Source organism: Psammomys obesus, unplaced genomic scaffold (assembly GCF_907164565.1).
Source record: "Psammomys obesus unplaced genomic scaffold, mPsaObe1.curated_primary_1811, whole genome shotgun sequence".
In the NCBI taxonomy this organism is placed as follows: Eukaryota; Metazoa; Chordata; class Mammalia; order Rodentia; family Muridae; genus Psammomys; species Psammomys obesus.
In genome coordinates this window covers 11651195-11672200 of record NW_026596120.1, presented here as the reverse complement: position 1 = coordinate 11672200, position 21006 = coordinate 11651195, and the positions used below count along the sequence as shown (strand labels likewise).

General features: G+C 44.9%; 1 protein-coding gene across 1 annotated transcript in view; it reads left to right on the top strand.

Moving 5' to 3' along the window:
- The window catches only part of Ephb1 (EPH receptor B1), a 426680-nt gene that overhangs the window by 362477 nt on the left and 43197 nt on the right, over nt 1-21006 (top strand). The window contains exons 11-12 of the mRNA XM_055629751.1: nt 7917-8164; nt 16004-16219. Coding sequence (XP_055485726.1) covers nt 7917-8164; nt 16004-16219 — 464 coding nt within the window. The remainder of the gene's footprint in view (nt 1-7916; nt 8165-16003; nt 16220-21006) is intronic.

Below are 21006 nucleotides of genomic sequence, written 5' to 3'. Positions count from 1 at the left end.
CTTATGGCTTAAAAGGGGGATACAGTGCATTATGGAGTGATGCAGCAAGAGCTTGATGCACCATGTCAGGATGCAAAAAGCAGCTGGGAAGCAAACATCACAGCTGATCCCTAGAAACCCTCTATTCCAGCAAGGCTCCACCTCTTAAAGGTACCACAACTTCTCCCTCCCCCCCTTCAAAATGTCTTTGTTTTGTTTTGTTCTTCACATGTGGGTGTTTTTCCTGCATGGACGGACACCATGGGCATGCTTAGTGCCCACATGAGTCAGAAGAGGGCTGGTACTGGGAGATGGCTTTGAAGCAACTAGGTAGCCAAGCTGGAGGAGTGTGGCAAGTGTATCTACTGTGAGGTTGAGGGGCTGCAGTTGGTGGGGGCAGTTGGAATGGAGGCAGGGCCCAGAAATGAGGAAATGGCAGGGTTAAAAATTTTGAGAGCTGGACAGAATGTGAGGGAATGAGGAGGGAGGCTAGAGAGGTGGAATAAGATCAGTGCATATTTGACACTCCGAAGGTGACTTCCCTGGAGCAAAGGAAAGCTAATTCATCCCCTTTCCCGTGTGGACAATGGGGTCAACTGAAGTCTCTATAGAAGAGGCAAGACAGTGCTCAGTCTCCACAGAGACTATCAGCTCATGGCTACCATGGGTGTGACTAAGAGGAATCACCTCATTGGTCAGTTTCGGCTCTTTGGATAATTTTGACCAGTTGGACTTACCTAGAGGAACAACCAGGGTTGCCATATATGTGCTTACTGAATTAAAAGCCCTCCTGTGTTCAGTCTGAAGCCTGTGCAACTATGCAGTATCCAGAGCATATGCTGACCGTATTTCAGTGAATGAACACCCATCTCTAGCAGCTACTAATACAGCCTTTCCACCATGGATGGTTATGTGTAAGATGACGGCTTGCCGGGGGGGGGGGGCTGGACAAAGATTGGGTGCTGTATTCAGATTGGATGTGTGCTCACTGTGTGGGGTTGTTATTTGTGGATGAATTTCTGCAGAGAAAGGTTCCATGCTCACCTGACACTCTTGGCATCAGTTAGCCGGAGGATGGGTAACGTGAGGTAGCAGGAAGGGTTCTAGAAGAAGAGCCCAAGGAAGTGTCTCCAGGAAATATAATTAGAGTGTGCAGTGCAAACTGAGCGTGTGCTCTGTGCCTGTTACTACGCTGCATACTTCACAAGTACTGTGTGTTCATTTAATCCCTTTAATAGCCTGTGAGTCAGAGCTGGTGTTTACATGTGTACGGGTTGTTTTAGACTGGTGAGGAATCAACATGCAGAGAGCGGCCTGCTGCAGCCTGTGCTGCCCTTGAGTTAATGATGCAGCTACAATTTAAACTCAGAAGCAGCTGATCCAGAGCTGGTAAATGAAACCCCTGCACTGGCAGCCACTTTCGTTGCCGTGGAAAAGAGCAGCTAAACGCACAGTCATTGCTTCCGATGGTAAGCTCTGCCTAACAGTTGGAGTACCCAGACCCTTTTTGCTGGGAATTACAAGGCTGCCTTCCAGATCATTATCCCATATGGCAGTGCTGTAAAGACTGTCCCACAGTCCCTGGACAAAGCCTGTCCTTCATATAACACACTCGTTCTGTCTCTGTGCTCAGTCTAAGTATGCCCTGAGAAGGACAAAGGGGGCCCAAACATTTTTATTTATATCCCTATATTCTTGATTATTTAATGAAAATGATATAGGCATAATATATGTGATCCCATGAATGAATACATATATAAACACATGTGCTATAGAAGCATGTTGTCCTCTAACAACCACAAAGAACTATAGGAAAAGAGAAGTCCATTTTGCCCTCACCATCTCATTTTTACATTCTGTGAACACTGTGGCCATGAAGCCAGTCTGTCTCACGTACTTACTATAGCATCCTGAGTAATGGACGTCAGAGGAACTCTGCCAAAAGGATGAAAGTGGCTGTGCTCAATTAGTAATGCCTGTCTTCTGTGCATGGTCAGGAGTTGGTGAGATGCCACAGTCCTTGTCACTCTTGTGTTTAGTCATAACCTACTTGTCTTGCACAGGCTATTGTACTGAAACTTGCTTGAAACCGTTCTTTCCAACCTAGCTGAAATGTATTCTTTAGAGGTTCCATACCGAGTGTATGCCTGAATTAGTAACTAGGATTTCTGCTTTCCATTTTTCCCCCCAAGGCAGTTTGAGACTTCAAAATGCTGCTGAAAGGGGGGGTGTGCAATTGTGGGTGTAGACTCCCCCTGCACACAGCCAATTGCTGGGGCCTGAAATACCTGCTGCCAGGCAGGATGTTTCATTTTCAAGAACTGAAAATTCTTCCTTTCTGATTTTATATATAATAGCCGAGGTATTTAACGCTGCTGAAACACTTGTTTCTCTCTTCCTCATTTTGTCAAGGAAGGTAGGAAAGAGGCACTGGCAAGGTTGCAACTTGTAGGGAATAGTTTCCACAGCTGCCTGGGAGGACTGTCAGAGGGACTAGCTAGAAGGCACTCACTGACAGCCTTGAAGAAAGTGCTTCTCAGAGGAGAGCCAGGCACCAGAATCAGATGGAAATGAGCTAACATCAGGTTCCAGTGTGCCACCCAGCAAGTTTCTGATCTAGTGAGACTCTGGGAATCTGCATTTTCTAACAAGTTCCAGGGTTCAGGTGCTAGACAAGACATACCGAGAGCCACTGAGTAACCTTGGCCTTCCCACTGGCCTGATGCAAGAGCTGGGCTCTGAGCAAATAAACGTGAAGCAATGGAAGAGGACACAGGTCAGTTGCAGAGACAGATGCCGATCAAACCCTACCAAGACCGAAAGTAGGCTGGCCATACCTCCTGCATCATAGAATTGTCACCAACTACAAGCACCATCAAGCTGAACCAGTTTCTAGTCACACTGTGATGTGCTGAGATAGTCTATTAAGAAATGAAAAAAAGTGTGGTCCTGATGTGTGGCACACATGACAGAAGTCTTGAAGATTTCCAGTCTTCACACGAGGCACCGCCAAGTTCTGTTCTAATTGCAGGGAAATTATCAGAAAGCAGAAATAAGGACACACGCAGTTTGTTGCCTGTTTACTCACTTGTTTATTGTTTGAGACTGGGTCTCAATGTACAGACCAGTCCAAGCACAGCCTATGTTCCCCTGCCTTCCGCACACCACAGCAGCCCAGGAAAATGAAGTTTGTGTAATTAGTACATGAATCAGAAGTTGAGGAATACCCACGAATAGCACTTCCTTAGATTGCAAATGATACAAGTCTTGCTTTTTCCTTGTTATCAACGGCAGTAAGGCCATAGGCTCCCACCTCCCTGAGGCTGTGGAGATGCTAAATGGCCAGAGACCCAGATTTTACCATGCTAGGCTTGGCTGGGGATATCCTCCATGTTCATTGCCTCCTGGTAATTTTCTATGGCCTCTGGCACCTGTTGTGGCTCAGGTACCTGTAAGTCTTGCAAAGCTACAGAAAACTATGGTCCATCCCCTTTCTTGTCCATAATGTCCCCCAAACACCCTCTCTTTTCACCTCTGTTTCTTTGTTTTTCATTCACCACCCACATGCATCCTTAACTGACATTTAAAGACTCCTCTCTCAACTCCCAGGTGGGAATGTAAGGCAGCCTTCTACTTCTTTCTCTTACCTAGTGATGAGAGCATCGAGTCCTGGAAATTTAAGGGCCAAGCCATGGCCCACTGACTTGCTTGCAGGCTGGAGTGGACTTGACGCTCCTTTTCCCTCCTGCCCTGTTGTACTCAGGGGTCTCTTAATTTATCAAGGCCTCTGAGGGGGGCCTTGATACTGAGTGACTTTGCAGTTGGTGCTTTGAAAGCCTCCTGGCTCAGAGACTATTAAGTCTCTCTCTCCCCCAAACCGGAAAGGAAAGGAACTAATTTTCCAGACTCTCCATGATTTATGCCACTGCAGAATATATTTCTGAGCTCTGAAGTCACCAGCAACAACACCCACCTCACCTCAGCCAAGGAGAACACACTTTTTTTTTTTAACTTTCGAAGAATGAGATGAGACCCCACAAAAGATAAAATCTAAAGCTTCAGTCTTCGAAGCATTGACGTGTGGACCAGTTAGCCATAAATTTCAAACAGTGAAGTAAGGTTTGTCAATCAGAGAAGCAATCTAGTCTACGATGTCCTAGGGGAAGACAACGTCTCAATGCCGTGCTTCCTTGTTTTCTTTTCCTTCCTCCTTTTCTTCTTTCTCTCCGCACACATCAATAAAGCCTACACTGTGTTCCTGGCCATGTACAGGGTGAGGCAGCGTGCACACAAGCTCAAAGGAGTCAAGATAAAGCCCCAGGTTCTGGGTCTTTGGGCGGTTCCCTAATCTGTTTGCAGGATGCTGGGGGTTAAAGCACAGTTCTCAGCCTTGGCCATACCTCAGGAGCCTATGGACAGCCCAGACTTGAGACAGTGCAGTTAAGCAGAGCCCCGTGCTCAGAAAGGTTTCCACTTTCATTTTATACTCTCCTCGTCACCATCTTGAAATCCTTCATAATTTTTGAGCAAGAAGACCTATATTTATATTTTCTGCCAGGCACTGGAGTTATATAGCCAATCCTGCAGGCAGCTTTTAAATATGTAAATTCCCAGGCCAGACCCAGACCAATTACTCAGAATCTTGAGATGAAACCCCAGTGCTCTAACTGCAGGGCCAGCTAACACAGAACAGAATTTCTCAACGGGGGAGTTGATGTGTATGCTTCTGGCACATCGGGTTTATCTAGTGCATTTTTTTTCCAGACTACACACACACAAGCTGAGAAATATTCTGATTCTGCCTAACTCTGCAGCAAGAGACTTGGGTAAATGTTATCCACTTATGGAATTATTCTGAGATGGGTGTTAGTATTTCCTACTAGCATGAGGATTAGTGCCAGTTTGAGGATGGCCTGGGCTAGAGACCATGTCTCAGAAAGGAAGACAGGGAGGGGAGGTCTGAAGAAGAAAGAAAAACTAGGAAGACAGGGAAGAAACTCTACTTCCATGCTCTTATCTGGATACTGACTCTCTAGGAAAGTCTCTGCATAGGATAGACCTGCTTGAAGCTATACAGCGGGCCAGGGTGGTCTCTGAATTGCAACTTTTTACCCAGCCTCAAATGGTAAGAAATGAAGTCAGTTTGGCCAACCCTAACTGAATTTCAGCTGTCTGGTTTGGGAACAGGCTCTTGATGTCTCCTTGCTAATTTGCTCACTAGTAAGATGAACATTTTCTTTGCCAGAATGTCATGGTGGTTTGACAGGATGAAGCATGCCATAGCAGATGGCCAATAGGTAAATTCTTGTGGGCTATCCCCACCCAGAAGAAATAGCAGTATTCCCTTCCCCTAAACCCTCATCTATACCTTTCTCCTGAAGGAAACTATCATGAACTCAATATGGCAACAAGAAGAAACACTAACCAATATTATTCAATTAGCATATTTATCAAACATTATTTGTATTCATAGTTATTAAATATTAGGTTATCAGGAGAAAGGATTCAAGTATATAGATACGTGTAGATACGCAAGTATATACAAGTACATATAGAGAGAAACACATATATGTGGCAGGTCCTATTTAGTGCTTGACTTTAAATTTTTTGCATTTTAACTACTCAAGTTATGCTTATTATAGCACCTCTACATAAAATTAACTAAGTTTACTAATCCCTACTCCCATCTCCATCCTTCTCATAGAAACATTAAAAAATAATTTGATGCTAAAAATACACTTGATACGTAATTTTTTGTGATTTTCCTTTTGTACTGGCATGCATCCCATATGAGCATATACAGCAAATGATGGTCTGTAACTTGTTTCCCTTCTATCCTTCATATGATGTGAACATCTTTCAGTCAACACCTATCATTCATCTATTACTTTCAATAGTTCTAGGCATTCCCTGAGACAGGTACGGTGTTTTCCTGTACGTAGGCATTCAGGACTCCTCTACTGCAGTTGCAAGCATTGGTGTGTGTGTGTGTGTGTGTGTGTGTGTGTGTGTGTGTGTGTTGGGAGCACATATGTGTATGTGCTAGTGTGTATGTCCACTTGTGTGCATGCACATGGAAGGCAGAGGTTGGTGCTGAGTATCTTTCTTGACTGTTGTCCCTTACGTTTTGAGACAAGGTTCACGCTCTGTGAACCGGGAGCTCACCAATTCAACAAGAGTAGGTGGCCACTGAGCTCCAGGGAATCCGCCTCTCTGCACATCCCCAGCATTCCTACAGGCATGTACCACCATGGCAGGCAGTTTTATGTATGTTCTGGTGATCTGAGCTAAGATCCTCATGCTGAGCTAAGATCTTCAGCTGAGCCATCCTTTCAGCCCCTATGAGCATTCTTTTACATACAAATGAAAGCACCCGTATTTTGGCTTCTTTTGGATGATTCGGTGACAAGGTCTCAATCGTTTATGACCAGAGTGTGGGCCATAACAGTACATGTGGCACATTGATGTTTATTAGCATGTCAGCCACGCACCAGGTATCCGGTGGGTGTGCAAGCTCCAAATGTGAGAGAGTCTTAGTCTGACCTCAAGCAATTCACCAAAGTAGCATATGATTCAATGTCAAAGCTGATGCCACAAATGATAGCTATCTGAGTATTAGCTCTGCGAAGAAATCTTCCTAATGGTACTTTAGGCCAGCCTCTCCTTCGGCTCCACCTTCTGTCATGTTCAGTAGAATTCACGGCAGTTTTGCATAAAAGTCCTTTTGCATAGCTTTCTTCCAGCGTTTTCTGTATCGGAAAGCAAAAGGAGCTCCACCTAAAGCACAGAAGCATGTTAGCATGTTTTTCCAATGGAGCCAGCAGTTTGTCTGATTGTTCACAGATTGTTCTATCACTTTCTTTCAGAAGCTTAAAGTAAAAAGAAAGTTTGCCCAGCAGAAGCCCCTGTTTCTCCTGAGAGGCCTTTGACACGCATTTCAGTGAAGCCCTTGTGAGGAGACACTTAACTACCTCCCAAGAAAGAACTAGAAGTCACAAAACCAAGAGAAATCATCAAATAACTTTTGAAAGCACATTAAGCAGGACTCAACAGGCTTTTTTCTTTTAGACAGCTATGAAGTGGTGTCATCAAAATTGTTTTTACTCTTAGTGATTTTACTGCAAAAGAAAAAGAAAAGAAAAGAAAAACATTGAAATCTTATGGCGCGTCTGCATGAAGGTGTTCAACCTGGGCCTACTTGGAGAAATAACTTACTGTTCAGCTGCCAGGCTTGAAGCAGCAGTGATTCCTGGGGCTGACTGCTTTCCTGCAGAGGCCTAGCTCCTACAGGCAGCCCCCAGCCAATGGCTGAGCCTGGTGGGGATATTAGGGACTGGCTATTTTGGGAACAGGAACTCTTTATTCCCTGTGAGGCTGGCTGAGACTTTGTCAGGTCTGCCTGGGTTGTGTTTGCTGTGATCTGAAGCCCTCCGTGCCCAATCCTGCTGCCTTCCCCTTTCATCTTTCATGGATCAACCTGTTCCTTTCCTAACTTTTCAGGGCTTGCTTTCCAGAGGACACGCTAGCTAAAGTACCCACATATCCTCTAATCCCCCCCCCACCCCCGATGCTTGTGCATCATGCTCTGCTAAAAAAGAACCATGATCCTGCCAAAGTGGCACTGGCCATTTTTCTTCACTTATTCAGCCAGGACACACACACACACACAAAAAATATTAAACGTGGGACAAAACCCAAACGTGGATATGTTTTAAAAACTCACTTCAGCTACTCCAACTATTTGTAGGAACTGATGTGAGGAATGTGCCTTGGTATTCCTTCTAGACATCTCAGTTTCGTAGAAAGATTCCAATTTCCATGTCTTCACTCTAATCACAATCCTATCTTGAGCACCATTGTTCTTGCTAAGATGGCTCCCCTTGTGGTTCCACAGATTGAGAAGGACGAGGAACTTAATTGCATGCTTGCTGTTTCAGGGGAGTTTGGAGAGGTGTACAAGGGCCGTTTGAAACTGCCAGGCAAGAGGGAAATCTACGTGGCCATCAAGACCCTGAAGGCTGGGTACTCAGAGAAACAGCGTCGGGATTTTCTGAGCGAGGCGAGCATCATGGGCCAGTTTGACCATCCCAACATCATCCGCCTGGAGGGCGTGGTCACCAAGAGTCGGCCTGTCATGATCATTACGGAGTTCATGGAGAATGGGGCTCTGGATTCTTTCCTCAGGGTAAGCTCCACCAGGGGGCATGGGTAGTATCAATATTATCGGATGCAGGGGAGAGGTCCTGAGGAGGAGTGTCCTGGGAAAATAATGTGCCTTCAGGACTACTGGCTGGTCTCAGGTGAGCAGGTTTATATCTTGGCAACGATAGCAGAGATTTCTTGTTAAGCGGAAAGAATGAGTAAGTACTGTGTAAACCAATCAGGGCTCGCATCCTTGGGAGAGGCTAATCCTCCCTCTAGTGGAACGCCCTCCCTGCCACCTCTTCCTCTTTAGCACATCTTTTCTTTTGACATTCTTGTTGCTGTGTCTTGTTTATGTAGGCTCATGGCAAGCTTCCAGTATCAGTTCGTCCATGATGTCCCGGGAGCCATAGGTCCAAGAACTGAGGGGAGAAATAAGAAACAAGAGGTGGGGGACGGTGATATAATTATATTGCAGTTAAAGTGTATTTAAGATTTTAAAATATATTTTAAAAAAGAGAAGCATAGTCTGAGGTCTCCTCGGAGTAAAGATAAGGGGGAGAGCCTCAGCAAATGCTTATAGGCTGAGTGAGATGGTAAAATAAAGAATAGTCAGTGATACCTTCATGAATTGCTGACACTGAAGGGACTCTCAGTGGCTTCATGGCTCAGTGTGACTCATGCAGACAACAGTGGTTATTGCTGCCTTTACCCAGGGTAGCCAACTCCTAGCCTGCTTTCTTTAATCCCCAAGCCTCCTATCACCTAAAGAGGCATCTGAAGGGCTTCCACAGGCACCCAGAAGTCTGCCCTGGCATCTGGGCTACCCAGTCCAACCTGCAGCAGAAGTGGATGCATGTGAACACACTCTCCATGAGAGATCTAGGAGAGATCCCTGTCAGAGTGTGTGCCCGTGAGGCCATGCTCAAAATGGAGCCACATTGTTATAGGAGACCACAGAGGCTTGTGGAGAGCGGATCATAGACAAACCTGACTGAGAGACTCAGGGTACACATCTAGTGAGCCTAACAGCAGAGGACCTGAGAACAGCATCAAGGAACGGCCAGAGCCTTCTGAGTGAGGACTTTGGACTAGCAGGCTCTTCATGTCCCTACGCTCAGTCAGCAGCTGCGGCTGCTGATCGAAGGACAATCGGTCCATACTGAAACATTGATTGGTTGACCGCTCTGGTCAGGCCTATACTGAAGACTGGGCGTGTGTGATAGAAGAGGTATAGCTCTAATGCCTTATAACTAATCATGCCAAGACCCTACTGACTTAGCACAGCAGCATGATTTATAATGCTCATGAACCTGAAACTAAGGCAAGAGTGCGGGGTGGAGCATCTAGCTTCTCCTGGAGTCAAATGAAACAGCTTGAAATTGTCTGAAGTCTCCTTCACTCTTGTGTTAACATGGAGTTTAAATGTGGTATCAGCTCTACCTTTCCCAGTGGCCTGTCTGAGTGTCTTTGGAACAAGCTGCATCCTCAAACAAGCATCCTTCAAGGAGACAGTGAAGGCTGCACTCTTTGGTGTCTTGGAAATTACATAGTGTCACTTTTACCACAGAGACAAGCCACACACACACACACACGCACACACACACACACACACACACACACACACACACACATCGTGCAGAATACACCCCCACCACAGATGCAGTTCCTGCCTGGAGCCTGAATGTTCAAAGTTGCCAGTTAGACCTGCCTGTGTACTAGTTTTTGTTTCTATGAGTGAAGAACAGAGATGTCACAGAGTCAAACTTAAATCTTCCTGTGGAAGCTAGGTGGGGTGGGGAGAGAGAGAATTCTCTGAGACTATCCCCTAGTTTCAGAGACTAGTCACCTGGCAGACCAGTGGAGGGGGTATGGTAATCTGTTGGATAGCTTAATATATGCAGAAGTTAAAGTAAGCATGGGCTGTTCCACAGTCTACAGCAGCTTCAAGGTGGCTCTCACTCCCAGGAGCAGAGTGGGCATGTCAATGGGACTTGATTGGAAGCGTCACTTTCGCGCTACTGAAGCTGCCTTTTCAGGGTAGTACATGCTTGTTGCCTAAGCTATATAGTTGGAAAAAGTGTTTAAAGTAGTGGGGATGGAGAAATTGTTATAGATTGGGGGTTCAGACTCATGCCTCCTGGAGGGTATGGTTGTATCTCTGTTTTGAAACTCTAGCACCTGGCGCAGTAAGTACTGGCTGAATGAAAACCATGTACAATTATTCGTAGAGAGTGGCAGAGAGTTCCAGGAATGCTGTGTGGCCATTGCATCTCATTCCCTGGCTTTGTAGGCACAAGGAAGCAATGCATGCACTGTGCCTTCCCAGGGACAATCATTTATGACCAGAGATCTTGTGAAGAAAACGAAGTGAACATGAATAGAAGGCAAACATTTACTGACCTATCCTCAAGACCCTCTCTGGAGTTGATAATTTTACATGGTGTCACCTGCTTCTACTTTAGAGAAAGTCACTACGTGGTTGGAAGAATGTAATCAGAGTTCATCCCCAGGTCACCTCTAGGGCAGGGAGCTACTGCATCCAGGAGCCTATGGGAATCAAAGCCCCACCCTGTTACACCTCCCAGACAGAGCATTTTTACAAGGGGCCCAGGGAGGGGCCCAGGGCATATAGACTTGTAGGGCGCTGGGTTTTCCATGATGATGAGGCTGTACAGATGCACAGAAGGAGGAACCTAGGGGCAAGAGAGGAGCACAGGAAAACAGAGGCGAGGGCACAGTTAGAAAGGGTGGCAAGAGCAGGCAGTGCCAAGAGCAGCAGGGAAATGGAGTGTTTCTGACTGTTCACACCTCGTGAAGGCAGGTAATCTATAAATCTAATTTCAGCCTTACTACTGAACCCTGGAGCATAGCAACATTAATTGATGTATCTGCTGCTTGATAAAATTGAAAAAAAAAATAGGTCATCAGTTAAGTTCTAGAGGGTCCATCTTCTGGGAAGGAGGATAATCTTAAGACCACCACTCAAAGAAGAAAGGAAGTGAGTTAGTCTTTAAATTTTACAACTGTCTCCTTTCTGCCAGCTCTTGGACATACCAGCTTGAGAGTGCTCCTACTCTGGCCTTTGGTCCAGGCCTCAGAGATCTACACCTCCCTTTTATCTGTTCTTCACCCCTGCCTTTGCAGAATCTGGGATTCTTATCTTTTGGAAGCATTGGAAGCACCCAGGAGGAGGTTCCTGGTTGCTACTTGTTTCAAACAGAAGAGTTTCAGATTGCCTAGTTAAATCCTGAATTTTTCCTTCTTGGTACCAAAACCTAATGGCAGCCCTCAGGTGACTCTTCCCTCATTTTCAAAACCATCCCGGTAGCACAGATCCATGTCTGGTCAAAAGCTTGAAAGGAGGACCTTGTGGCCGCTCTTGATTCATTCATAGACGGTCTCTCTTCTGTAAGACTCTTGGGAGTCCCTGAGTGGTGTCAAGTGGGACGCTTTTTACCGGGGGAGCTCACCCATGGACTGAAGGTAGAAGGGAGCGACTAGAGAGAATATTAGATCGGAAGCCCTGAGACTGAGGCCGTGCTATGAGTCACCTTGTGGCCTGGAGCAAGTCTGTTAACTCAATTTTCTAATCTATAAACTAAAGGCATTGAGCTAGATGAGCTTGAAAGTTCTCTTTTAGTTAAAAAAAAAAAATCTATGATTCATTCTCCTCAAACAAATCAAATAAGGGTTTCATTTCCTGAAGTGGATTTGTCAATGAAAGTGGAAATACCTAAATCCTCCCTGTCTGATAGGAGGGCCGGCAAGTGGCTCCATGCATTTGCTGGAAAGCAATTTCAGTAGAAAGCACTTCAGTACAAGAAAAAAGTTTAAATCACTCCACCCAGGCCTGCATCTCCTCAGTGAACCATGTTTGTCCCCCTGGGCTCAGCATGGAACCTAGTTGCTTCCCAAAGTCTCTGAGGAACCAGGCAGCAGTTGTTCTGTTTCGCTTATTTTCTATGTTGGTGTTCTTATCTCTGCAATTACAAAACCCGTGGACAGCCTTCCTATATAATTTAAGGGATAATACTTGTCTCTCAAAACAATTTTCCAGAGCTCCTGAGGTGGCTCAGTGGGTGAAGGGGCTTGCCACCCACCTGACCACATGAGCTCAAGCCCCACAAGCCACTTAGTGGAGAGAACCAGGATGTCCTTTGACCTCCATACATGCTCCGTACCAGTGAAGGGAGCAAAAAGCAGTTGAATGCATTGGGGGAAACATGGTGTGTTTCTGTCCTTAGTTTTCATCGTGACAGTTAAGTTCAACAGTCAGGATGCTTCCTATAGAGATGTGTTTACCCTGAAGCGCCTAAGGAAACCATTGCCCGTTGTAGAGTCAGCATATTCCAAGGGACGAGGCACTGGACAGGAGTTCAAAGACCAGCCAAAAGCAGCGTCATTAGTCACAGGCAGCTTTCTCCCTCTGAAGCTTATACAGCTTTCTCCTGCACACACCATGGACGGCAGCCATTACCAGAGGATCTGAGATGGAATGTCAGCAGAGAAGTAATTTGCCACTCTGGATTTAGACTTCTGTTATAACTCAGACCCACACGAAGTGATTTAAGTCTGGTCACGTAGATCCTCCAGACCTTCTTTGTCTTCCCTATGAAAACAATGCAATATTGCCTGCCTTTTCATCTGCCCAGGGACAGCTTGAAGGCTCTGATCATATTCTGGGAACTACGCTTTTTCTGTTTGAAAGTCAAGTGGTAGAAGAAACTGGTGTTTGTGAATTGATTCAGACTTTGATCACGTGCCATTAAGTCTCCATTATTCATTAACACATCACAGTAGGCAGCCGGGCACTGTTTCCAGTATTGACCAGTGTGTTAACTTGGAGTGCCCACTGGACTGGGTCTTCTAAGAGTGATGACTCTAGAGTGTCTCTCCCATACTCAGGAAAACACGAGGAAACTAGAGCTGGACCCAAGTCTCCCTCAACAGGAACATTTGAGGTCCATGAGGGAGGTGACCGGGAGGAAAGGACAGCCTGGCTTCTGGATGCAGTGATCATTGCTGATGTCAGAGCAGCACGAGGCCCCAAATGAAGGCTGCTGGCCTGTGATTTCATTTAAACCTCTGGGAGTCCAGGAAGACAGGACACTATGCTCTTAAGTTTCAGGTGTGAGGATCACTGCTGTGGAGGCTGAATCACTTGCTCAGGTTAATGAATGGCAGAGCCTGGGTCCTAACTGTGTCTACTTGGATGCAGATACACAACTTTCAGCCATTTCTGGCCTCTGTTCGCCCTAGAAACCATAGTGATTCCTGACCTAAATTTGAAACACAAAGCGAACCCGAGAAGACTGCAGTGAATTAGAACAAAAATACAGACACTTTGCCGTCTATGCTTGCCCACACCCTTCTCACTGTTTGCAAGCATGGATGTCCCTCTCCAGAATGAAATCTTTAGTGAAATACCAAGTTTTCACTGTAACATCACCTACACTTAAGAAGAAGAAATTTTAAAAAATGTAATTTAAAAAGTCCAGCCTGTGTGGCTTCAAGCTTAGATGCATCTTTATAGCGTGCAGAAGTTGCACGGGGACCTTCTGAGGAAGCAGGTCTCCCAGAGATGTGCTTGGAGAAAGAGCGGTGCTCCTGAGAGGCCAGCTGGCTTCGGTAGAAGGTGCTGGTGGAGGTTCACTCGGGAGGAGGATTTGATGCGTCCCTGGTATGTTCATCCTTCACCGATGGGCCAATCAGTCAGTCTTTCCACAGAGCTACGCTGCGCTTTTATTTTAGGCCCTTAGAAGAAAACGTCACAGGAAAAGCAGTCTGGGCAGGTTCGGAGGTGGTTAAGAATTGGGTCAGGAGCAGCCTGGCCCATTGGGGGTGTCTGTACTAGTTTGCTTCTCTGTTGCTGTGCTAAAACACTGGCCAAAAACAATCCCCAAAGCGTTTGTTTCATCTAAAGTGTCACAGCCCTCCATAGAGGAAAGCCAGGCAGGAATTCAAGCAGGAACAGGGCAGGAGCCATGGAGGAATAATGCTTTTTGGCTTGCTTCCCATGGGTTGTTCAGCCTGCTCTCTTATACCACTCAGGACCACCTATCCAGTGGAGACACCACCCATAATGGAATGGGTCCTCCCACATTGATCATCAATCAAGGACATGCCCCACAGTTGTGCCCACAGGTCAATTTGATGGAGCCAATTCATCAGCTGAGATTCCTTCTTAAGTCTAGTTGCATCAAGTTGACAAAAATAAACAGTGCTCCTTCCCTGTGGAATCATTGATGACTGATGGATTCTGGAGAAGGGACAGTCATTGTAGCACATGCAAAAGCGGCATACCCATCCTTGTTGGAGAGAGAGGATAGTGTGGGCGTATTATGTAATCTGTACAGTTGATATTCAATAAAAGAGTGCTCTTCACACTACATATGTTTCGTGTGTTTCATTTGTGGACCTCTGAGTCAGGGAATGTGGCTTGCCCAGTATTTGTGTTACACAATAACCAGACTAGACCTCAGCTGCCCAGCCTCCTCCCACTTCAATCACAACATTTCACTGTTTAGGATGCGCTCTAATTAACACAGGATACAACTTATTACCCTTGGGAGAGCAACTGAGGGTGAACTAAATGAGGAGGTAGGTTCCTGGCAGCATGGCTCAGGACCCACTGATTTAGCCACTGTCTGCAGAGGCAGGATGTAGGAGTTTGTGTGTGGCAAAAAGAAAGCTCATTGTATTTGTTTGAAAATAAAATCTAATGGGAGGGGCATTTGTGCTTGAAACTGAGTCCACCAGTGGCAGAAGAAAGCAGTAATATACCTGGCACAGTAAGGGACACTAACAGTGTGCCAGGTGCCAGACACTGTGTGTGAGGTACCTCCACTGGCCCCTGTGAAGTGAACATGGTTACATAAAGTCAAGGCTGACAGCTCAGAAAATTCAAAGAAGGTGCCTGAGACTGAGTTTGGGAAATAGCAAGATATGCTGGTCATTCAACTACTTATACTTCTTAAGGTGCTGGGGCTTTCCCTTACTTCTTCCTCTATTTTCGGTTAAAGTTTTCATCACTTAAAATATTATGGGGACCTCTAGAGATGGAAGTTCATATGCTCAAAGTGTTAGAGTCAAACAGCAGAGACAAAAGTTTATACAAAACAGCCACAGAGTTCTGACTTGGGAATATATAAGGTAATGCAGTAATCCATTTGAAAACAGTGTTCAGAGAATGCTAACCACATTGGAGCGAGGAGGTCAGAAGGACGTCATCTTTGAAGAAGGCATATTTAAGCAGAAAACAAAGGGCACATAGGTATGGGTTTAGAGGGAAAGAAGCAAGATATGCTACTTACGACATGGGGCATGTAGGACTTGCCTTGAAAAGAACAGAGAGTCCTCCAGGGCCTGTGGCTTTGTGTCCCGTGAGCATGTGCGTCTAGAGCCTAAGGCAAGGCGGTAGCTGGTCCCTAGGGTCTCCTAAGCTGTACTGAGGAGTTGGGAGATTTTCCTTAATGCAATGGGAAGCTATTAGAGAGTTTAAGCCAGGGAGTGACATGGGCTGATTTATGTCTTGAAAAGATGGCCCTGGCTGCCATGGAGAGAATGGATTGTAGGGGAGCAAATTCAGGAGGCTGTTACAGGTGATGGATGGCGATGACTTGCTTGGAATGGTGGCAGTGAAAAGGGAGAGGAGTAGAAGGGTTTGAGATGTAATTTGGAGATGAAATCGACAAGGCTTGGCAAGAGGAGAGCAGAGCATTCGAGGAAAGAGATGAGGAGGAGGGAGGAGCACGAAGAGGCAGTAGGGAACTGAATGCTGGATGCTGACAGGGCTGACAAGCCATCGGCCATGCTGTCTAGGCTCCCATTTAGCCACCGAAGCCCATCTTGATCTGATCTCCTTTTGGTCTTATCACAGCAAAATGATGGACAGTTCACGGTGATCCAGCTTGTGGGGATGCTGAGAGGCATTGCTGCCGGCATGAAGTACCTCTCTGAGATGAATTATGTGCACCGGGACCTGGCTGCTAGGAACATTCTGGTCAACAGCAACCTAGTATGCAAAGTGTCTGACTTTGGCCTCTCTCGCTACCTCCAGGATGACACCTCAGACCCCACCTACACCAGCTCCTTGGTGAGTCCTCAGTCTATTCTAGGAAAATATGACATCAGTCAATGATGGCTAAAGGTATCTCAGGACCTGCAACTGAGCTTTTCCCTCACCTAGGGAGTCAAATGCTGAACACCCCATCCATCCAGTATCAATAACAGCAGTCAGTGTCCAGGCAAGGATTTGATCACAGCTTTTCAGAAAGAGCTGGTGTCTACTTGGAAGCCATGGTGTTCCTTGGCCAGTGGCAAGAGCAATTTAGAACAGATGGATGTAGAGAAGAGGAGAGTGACAGCAGCGACATCTTCCAGCAGGAAGCAGCTCCAGGCAAAGCTGAGGTTTTTGGTCCCCAGTTGAGCAAGGTGTTGCCTCATCAGAGTCTGGTTCACTTTCCTAGCTTGCTTCCAGGGGGCTCTAAGTACTGGCTCCATTCTGAATGCTGAAACCTGATCTCCTTTCAGCCTCCCCCTCCATATCCTGAACAGCTCTAATCTCTATCCCACTGCCTCCTTCACACAATTCCTCTTGGAACCATAATAAATTCAAAATAGAGTTCCGGCTTTCCTCTCCAACATAACCTTCCCATCACGCCATCTCCATAGCTGGCACCATTTAACCAGAGACTAAAATAGAAGAGTCACCCTTGATTTCTCCTCTTGCCTCAACATCCCGGCCTGATCCTACTCTGTGATTCCTAGGAAACCTATTCTCACTCTCCTCGGTTGCCCTCCAGACCTTATAAGGCTCCATTCCCTTTGGCCTAAACCACTACATGGTTGTCTAACTAGTGTCTTCATTTTCCACTTACATTTAGGACCCAACAATATCTTTCCCTGCCTCTCTATTTGCCTTAAACCTCAAAAAGTGAAGTGTACAGATTACAATAATATAGCAAAGCAAGTGCAAACAATAATTACTGACTGACAACTCTTCCGTGGTAGGAGTCCATACACGTTTCCTTAAAGAGTCACCTGGCTAGTATTTTAGGCGTTGTTGGCCAAGAAGCGAAGTGGAGAATTATGTAAGGAATTATGTAACCATTTGCAGTGTGGCCCTCTGAAAAATGATAAACATTGCTCTGAGCTCTTAGGCTATAAACAGGAGATGAGCTGGAGTTGACACTCAGGCCTGGAAGCATCATTTTTAAGTCAGATGAGTCTCCTTTACCCATTTTTATTTGACCACACTCTACTTGATTCTCTGAATTCTTGCGCTCCCCATGGGATTCTTTACTTCCAGATTGGCTTTCCAAGGCTTAGTGAATATTCATACTCTCCTGGGAGTGTGTCTGTCACCTAGCATTCTGAGCTGTACTGGATGTTACCAATCTTTGCAAATATGCTAATTCAATAGCAAAATATGGGCTCCTCATTTTATTTCAATTTGCATTTTTATGTAATTGTGAAAACTCATTTTTCTCTCTTCTGTCTTGTCTTTACCTGATTTTTTTCCCATTGGGTTGCTCGTTGGTGTTTATATTGGAACTGTTACCCCTGTATGGTATATGATACAGTTGGATGCCCACCAGTTGTTTTTCTAATTGATGCGGCATCGTTTGGCTTGCAAAGTCATTGAGATTCAGGTAGTAAAAAAAAACATACTTATCTTTCCTTCTACATCATCTTAGTGTTCCGATTTGCTTTTAAAGTTCTCCTCATGCAAAATTATGAAACGTTTCTTAGGGTCTTCAGTAATATTGCATTGTGTTGAACGTTTGTTCTATATACGATTATTTAACGCACCTGAAATTATTTTCCCACAAGTTCATTTTCAGAAAAATTTCAGAAAAAAAAAATTGACCAAGGATATCCGTATATATCCCTTGTAGGTCCCAGAAGGAGTGTCTTCCTATGTGTGCCTCCACATCTAACTCTGGCCTGTACGTCTGTCTGGGTGTCACTTTTGTTTGCACTTACATTTTGTTTCTGCACACAACAGTGGGCACATCTGAAGTGCAAATTTGGGATTTCAACAGGTGTATAAAACTGTATCACTCAAGCTTCCAGCAAGACAGTGAATGCAGTCATCACCCCAGGAAGCTCCACCACATACCGCACACCCCTAGCCAATCCCCACTCACCAGACACACTTAGATACAACCGCTGCTCTGGGCTTTTCAACTGCTCACGTGTACACGCATGTGTGAACATATACATCGGAACTTCGCAGTCAATCTAGATCTTTATAGAAGTGGAACCGTATGGGGCATCCTCCTGCATGTCTTCTTGTTTTCCCTTTTCACCATGCTAGAGAGAATCACTCCTCTGGCTATGTGCAGTAGGACTTTATTCCTATTGAGTCTGTTGTTCATTTTCTCATTATTTCTTGGCAGATGACAAGAATACTCTGGAACATATTTTTAAATATGCTTTGGAAAGTCACTTCTTACTGAGCTCTGTCAAGGTGAACAACTCCGCTAGCTCATTCTATATGTACTTCATTTCCAGAATATTATGTCATCCTTGACATCAAGTTCTTCCTGTCAATGGTTTCATTCTGTTGATCCATTTATTTAGTGTCTCTTCCTGTTGATATAGTCATGATTACTTGAGCAAATGTCATCTAACATAATTTTAATAAAAGCCTTGCTGTTTGGGAGAAGCAAGTTCTCTTCTGTTCTTTTCTCCAAAACATTTTTTGGCTAGTCTTAAATATCTCTCTCCCTCACGTGAAATTTAAAATCCCCTTGTCTTGGTCCAAACACACACACACACACATCTGTGTTCATAGCTGGTCTTGGAGTGGAGCTCTAGTTTGCCTTTGGAAGGACTAGTACTTTAATGCCCCTGGTTCACTTAAGTAGTGATGGGATCAAATACAAAAGTTGCATCTACCTTATAGTATATCTTACAGTAAAAGTTTCCTATGAAAACTTCCCACATAAATTTGCTGTTCACAGGGCTAAGATTTACTGCTGTGATTTTATAAATTCTTCCCATATAGGTTAAGGCCCTGGAGTCTTCGGGAGCATTCTTTGGTTGTATGTTCACTTGACTCCTCATATTTCTCATGCTATTTCTTCTGTTTGCCTTTTCTTAGACATAGAAACAATGAACATATTTACTGACCAAAGAGATTGTGCTTTAGAAATACAAGCTATTCAAATGATAAACATTCATTAAGTATCTTTTATGTATCAATATTAAAGCACAAAAACATATCATCAGGATCAAAATAGATATTACTTCTTCACAATGCAGTATTTAGTGAGGACACTTGCATTCATCAGACACACACTCAGCCATAGCACAGCTATCTGCTACAGGACCATGAAGAAAACAGTAAACAACACAATATGACCTGATAGGGGAATTAAAGAGGACTTTCAGAGGAGGAGATGATGGTGTTCCAACAGATCTGAAGAATAAGTCAACTTTAGTGAGCTTGAGCTGCTGAAATGAAATGCTCCCAGCCAGACAGTCTAAATAGCAAACATAGCTTCTTCCAGGTTCTGGAAGCTAGAGTGTCTGGGGTCAAGATAACAGCCTAGTCAGGCTTTTTGTAAGGACCCTCTTCTAATTATGTCCTTGAATATGAACGCCTTGGTGTGTACATCAGAGAGACAGACAGTGCCCATACCTCTTCTTAGTTTATACAGATATTAATCCACACGGGGGTGGGGGGAAGCTGCATCTTCATGCTCTAATTCTAACCATATGTATCTCCTAAAAGCCTGCCTCCAAATATTCTCCCACTGAGGACTGAGACTTCAACACATTACTTTGGAGGCACACAAAATAGAGTATAGAATTTTTCTCCCCAAAGGAACATGTCAGGTTAGGCCACATAAGCAGAGGGTCAGTGCTTTCGAAGGTCCTGGGGCAAGAGGGACACTTAAGTATATTAGAGAATAACCCACCATTTTTGGTCATTGAAGAATAAGAAAAGGCCTAAGATGTCAATGACAGTAGGCTCCTTCAGACACCTTTAATAGAATTCATAGTATTGGGATAAGGAAAAACCATTTTAAGGGTAGAAGGGTGTGTGTGTGTGTGTGTGTGTGTGTGTATAAATATGTGCACATGGTCCAAAGGTGATAGATTTGCCTTCAAGAAAAATAACTTGGCTCTTCTCTTCCACTTGCCTTTTCCTTTGGGTTTCTTTCATTCTTCCATTTTCATCATATTTTTAAAAATCCAAGCTTCCTTGGCTTTCTTTTTACTTTCTTTCACCAACACACTCTTGACAGGTCCAACAAAGGTAGATATCATAAGCTGGTAGAGACCAAAACCCACGTGTGAGGGCTCTACCCCTCCAGGGGGTGATTCAAAAGTACTCTTGGCAGAATAAGAAGGGTCGAGAGTGGTGCACACATGGAAAGCATGAAGCCAGAAAAGACTGTAGTGTGGAGCTTGAGGAGACATCTTTGTGAGTGGTGCACACATGGAAAGCATGAAGCCAGAAAAGACTGTAGTGTGGAGCTTGAGGAGACATCTTTGTGTGAACTGTGAGACAGATGAACAAACAAGGTTGGGCTGCCTGAAAGCAGTGATATCCATGCAGCAAGAGGGCACCTAGCTCTCAGATCTTCATTATCTTTATCTACCTCACTTCAAGCAACCAGGACTCATTAGAGACATGGCCCCTTCCAGAGCCCCAGCAGGGAAATGAGGTGAATCAGCACACCTTTTCCTATGTGTGGCAAAAAGTGAGAAAGCACTCAATGATGAGGATATGCCAAAAAAAAAATCTAAAATACTCAGCTTGAAGCACCTTCTAATGTCTAAATCTGAGGTAATTTGAACCTTAAAATACACAATACAAGATGACAGCAACATCTTATTAAGATAAATAAGATAAGACTATTGTGT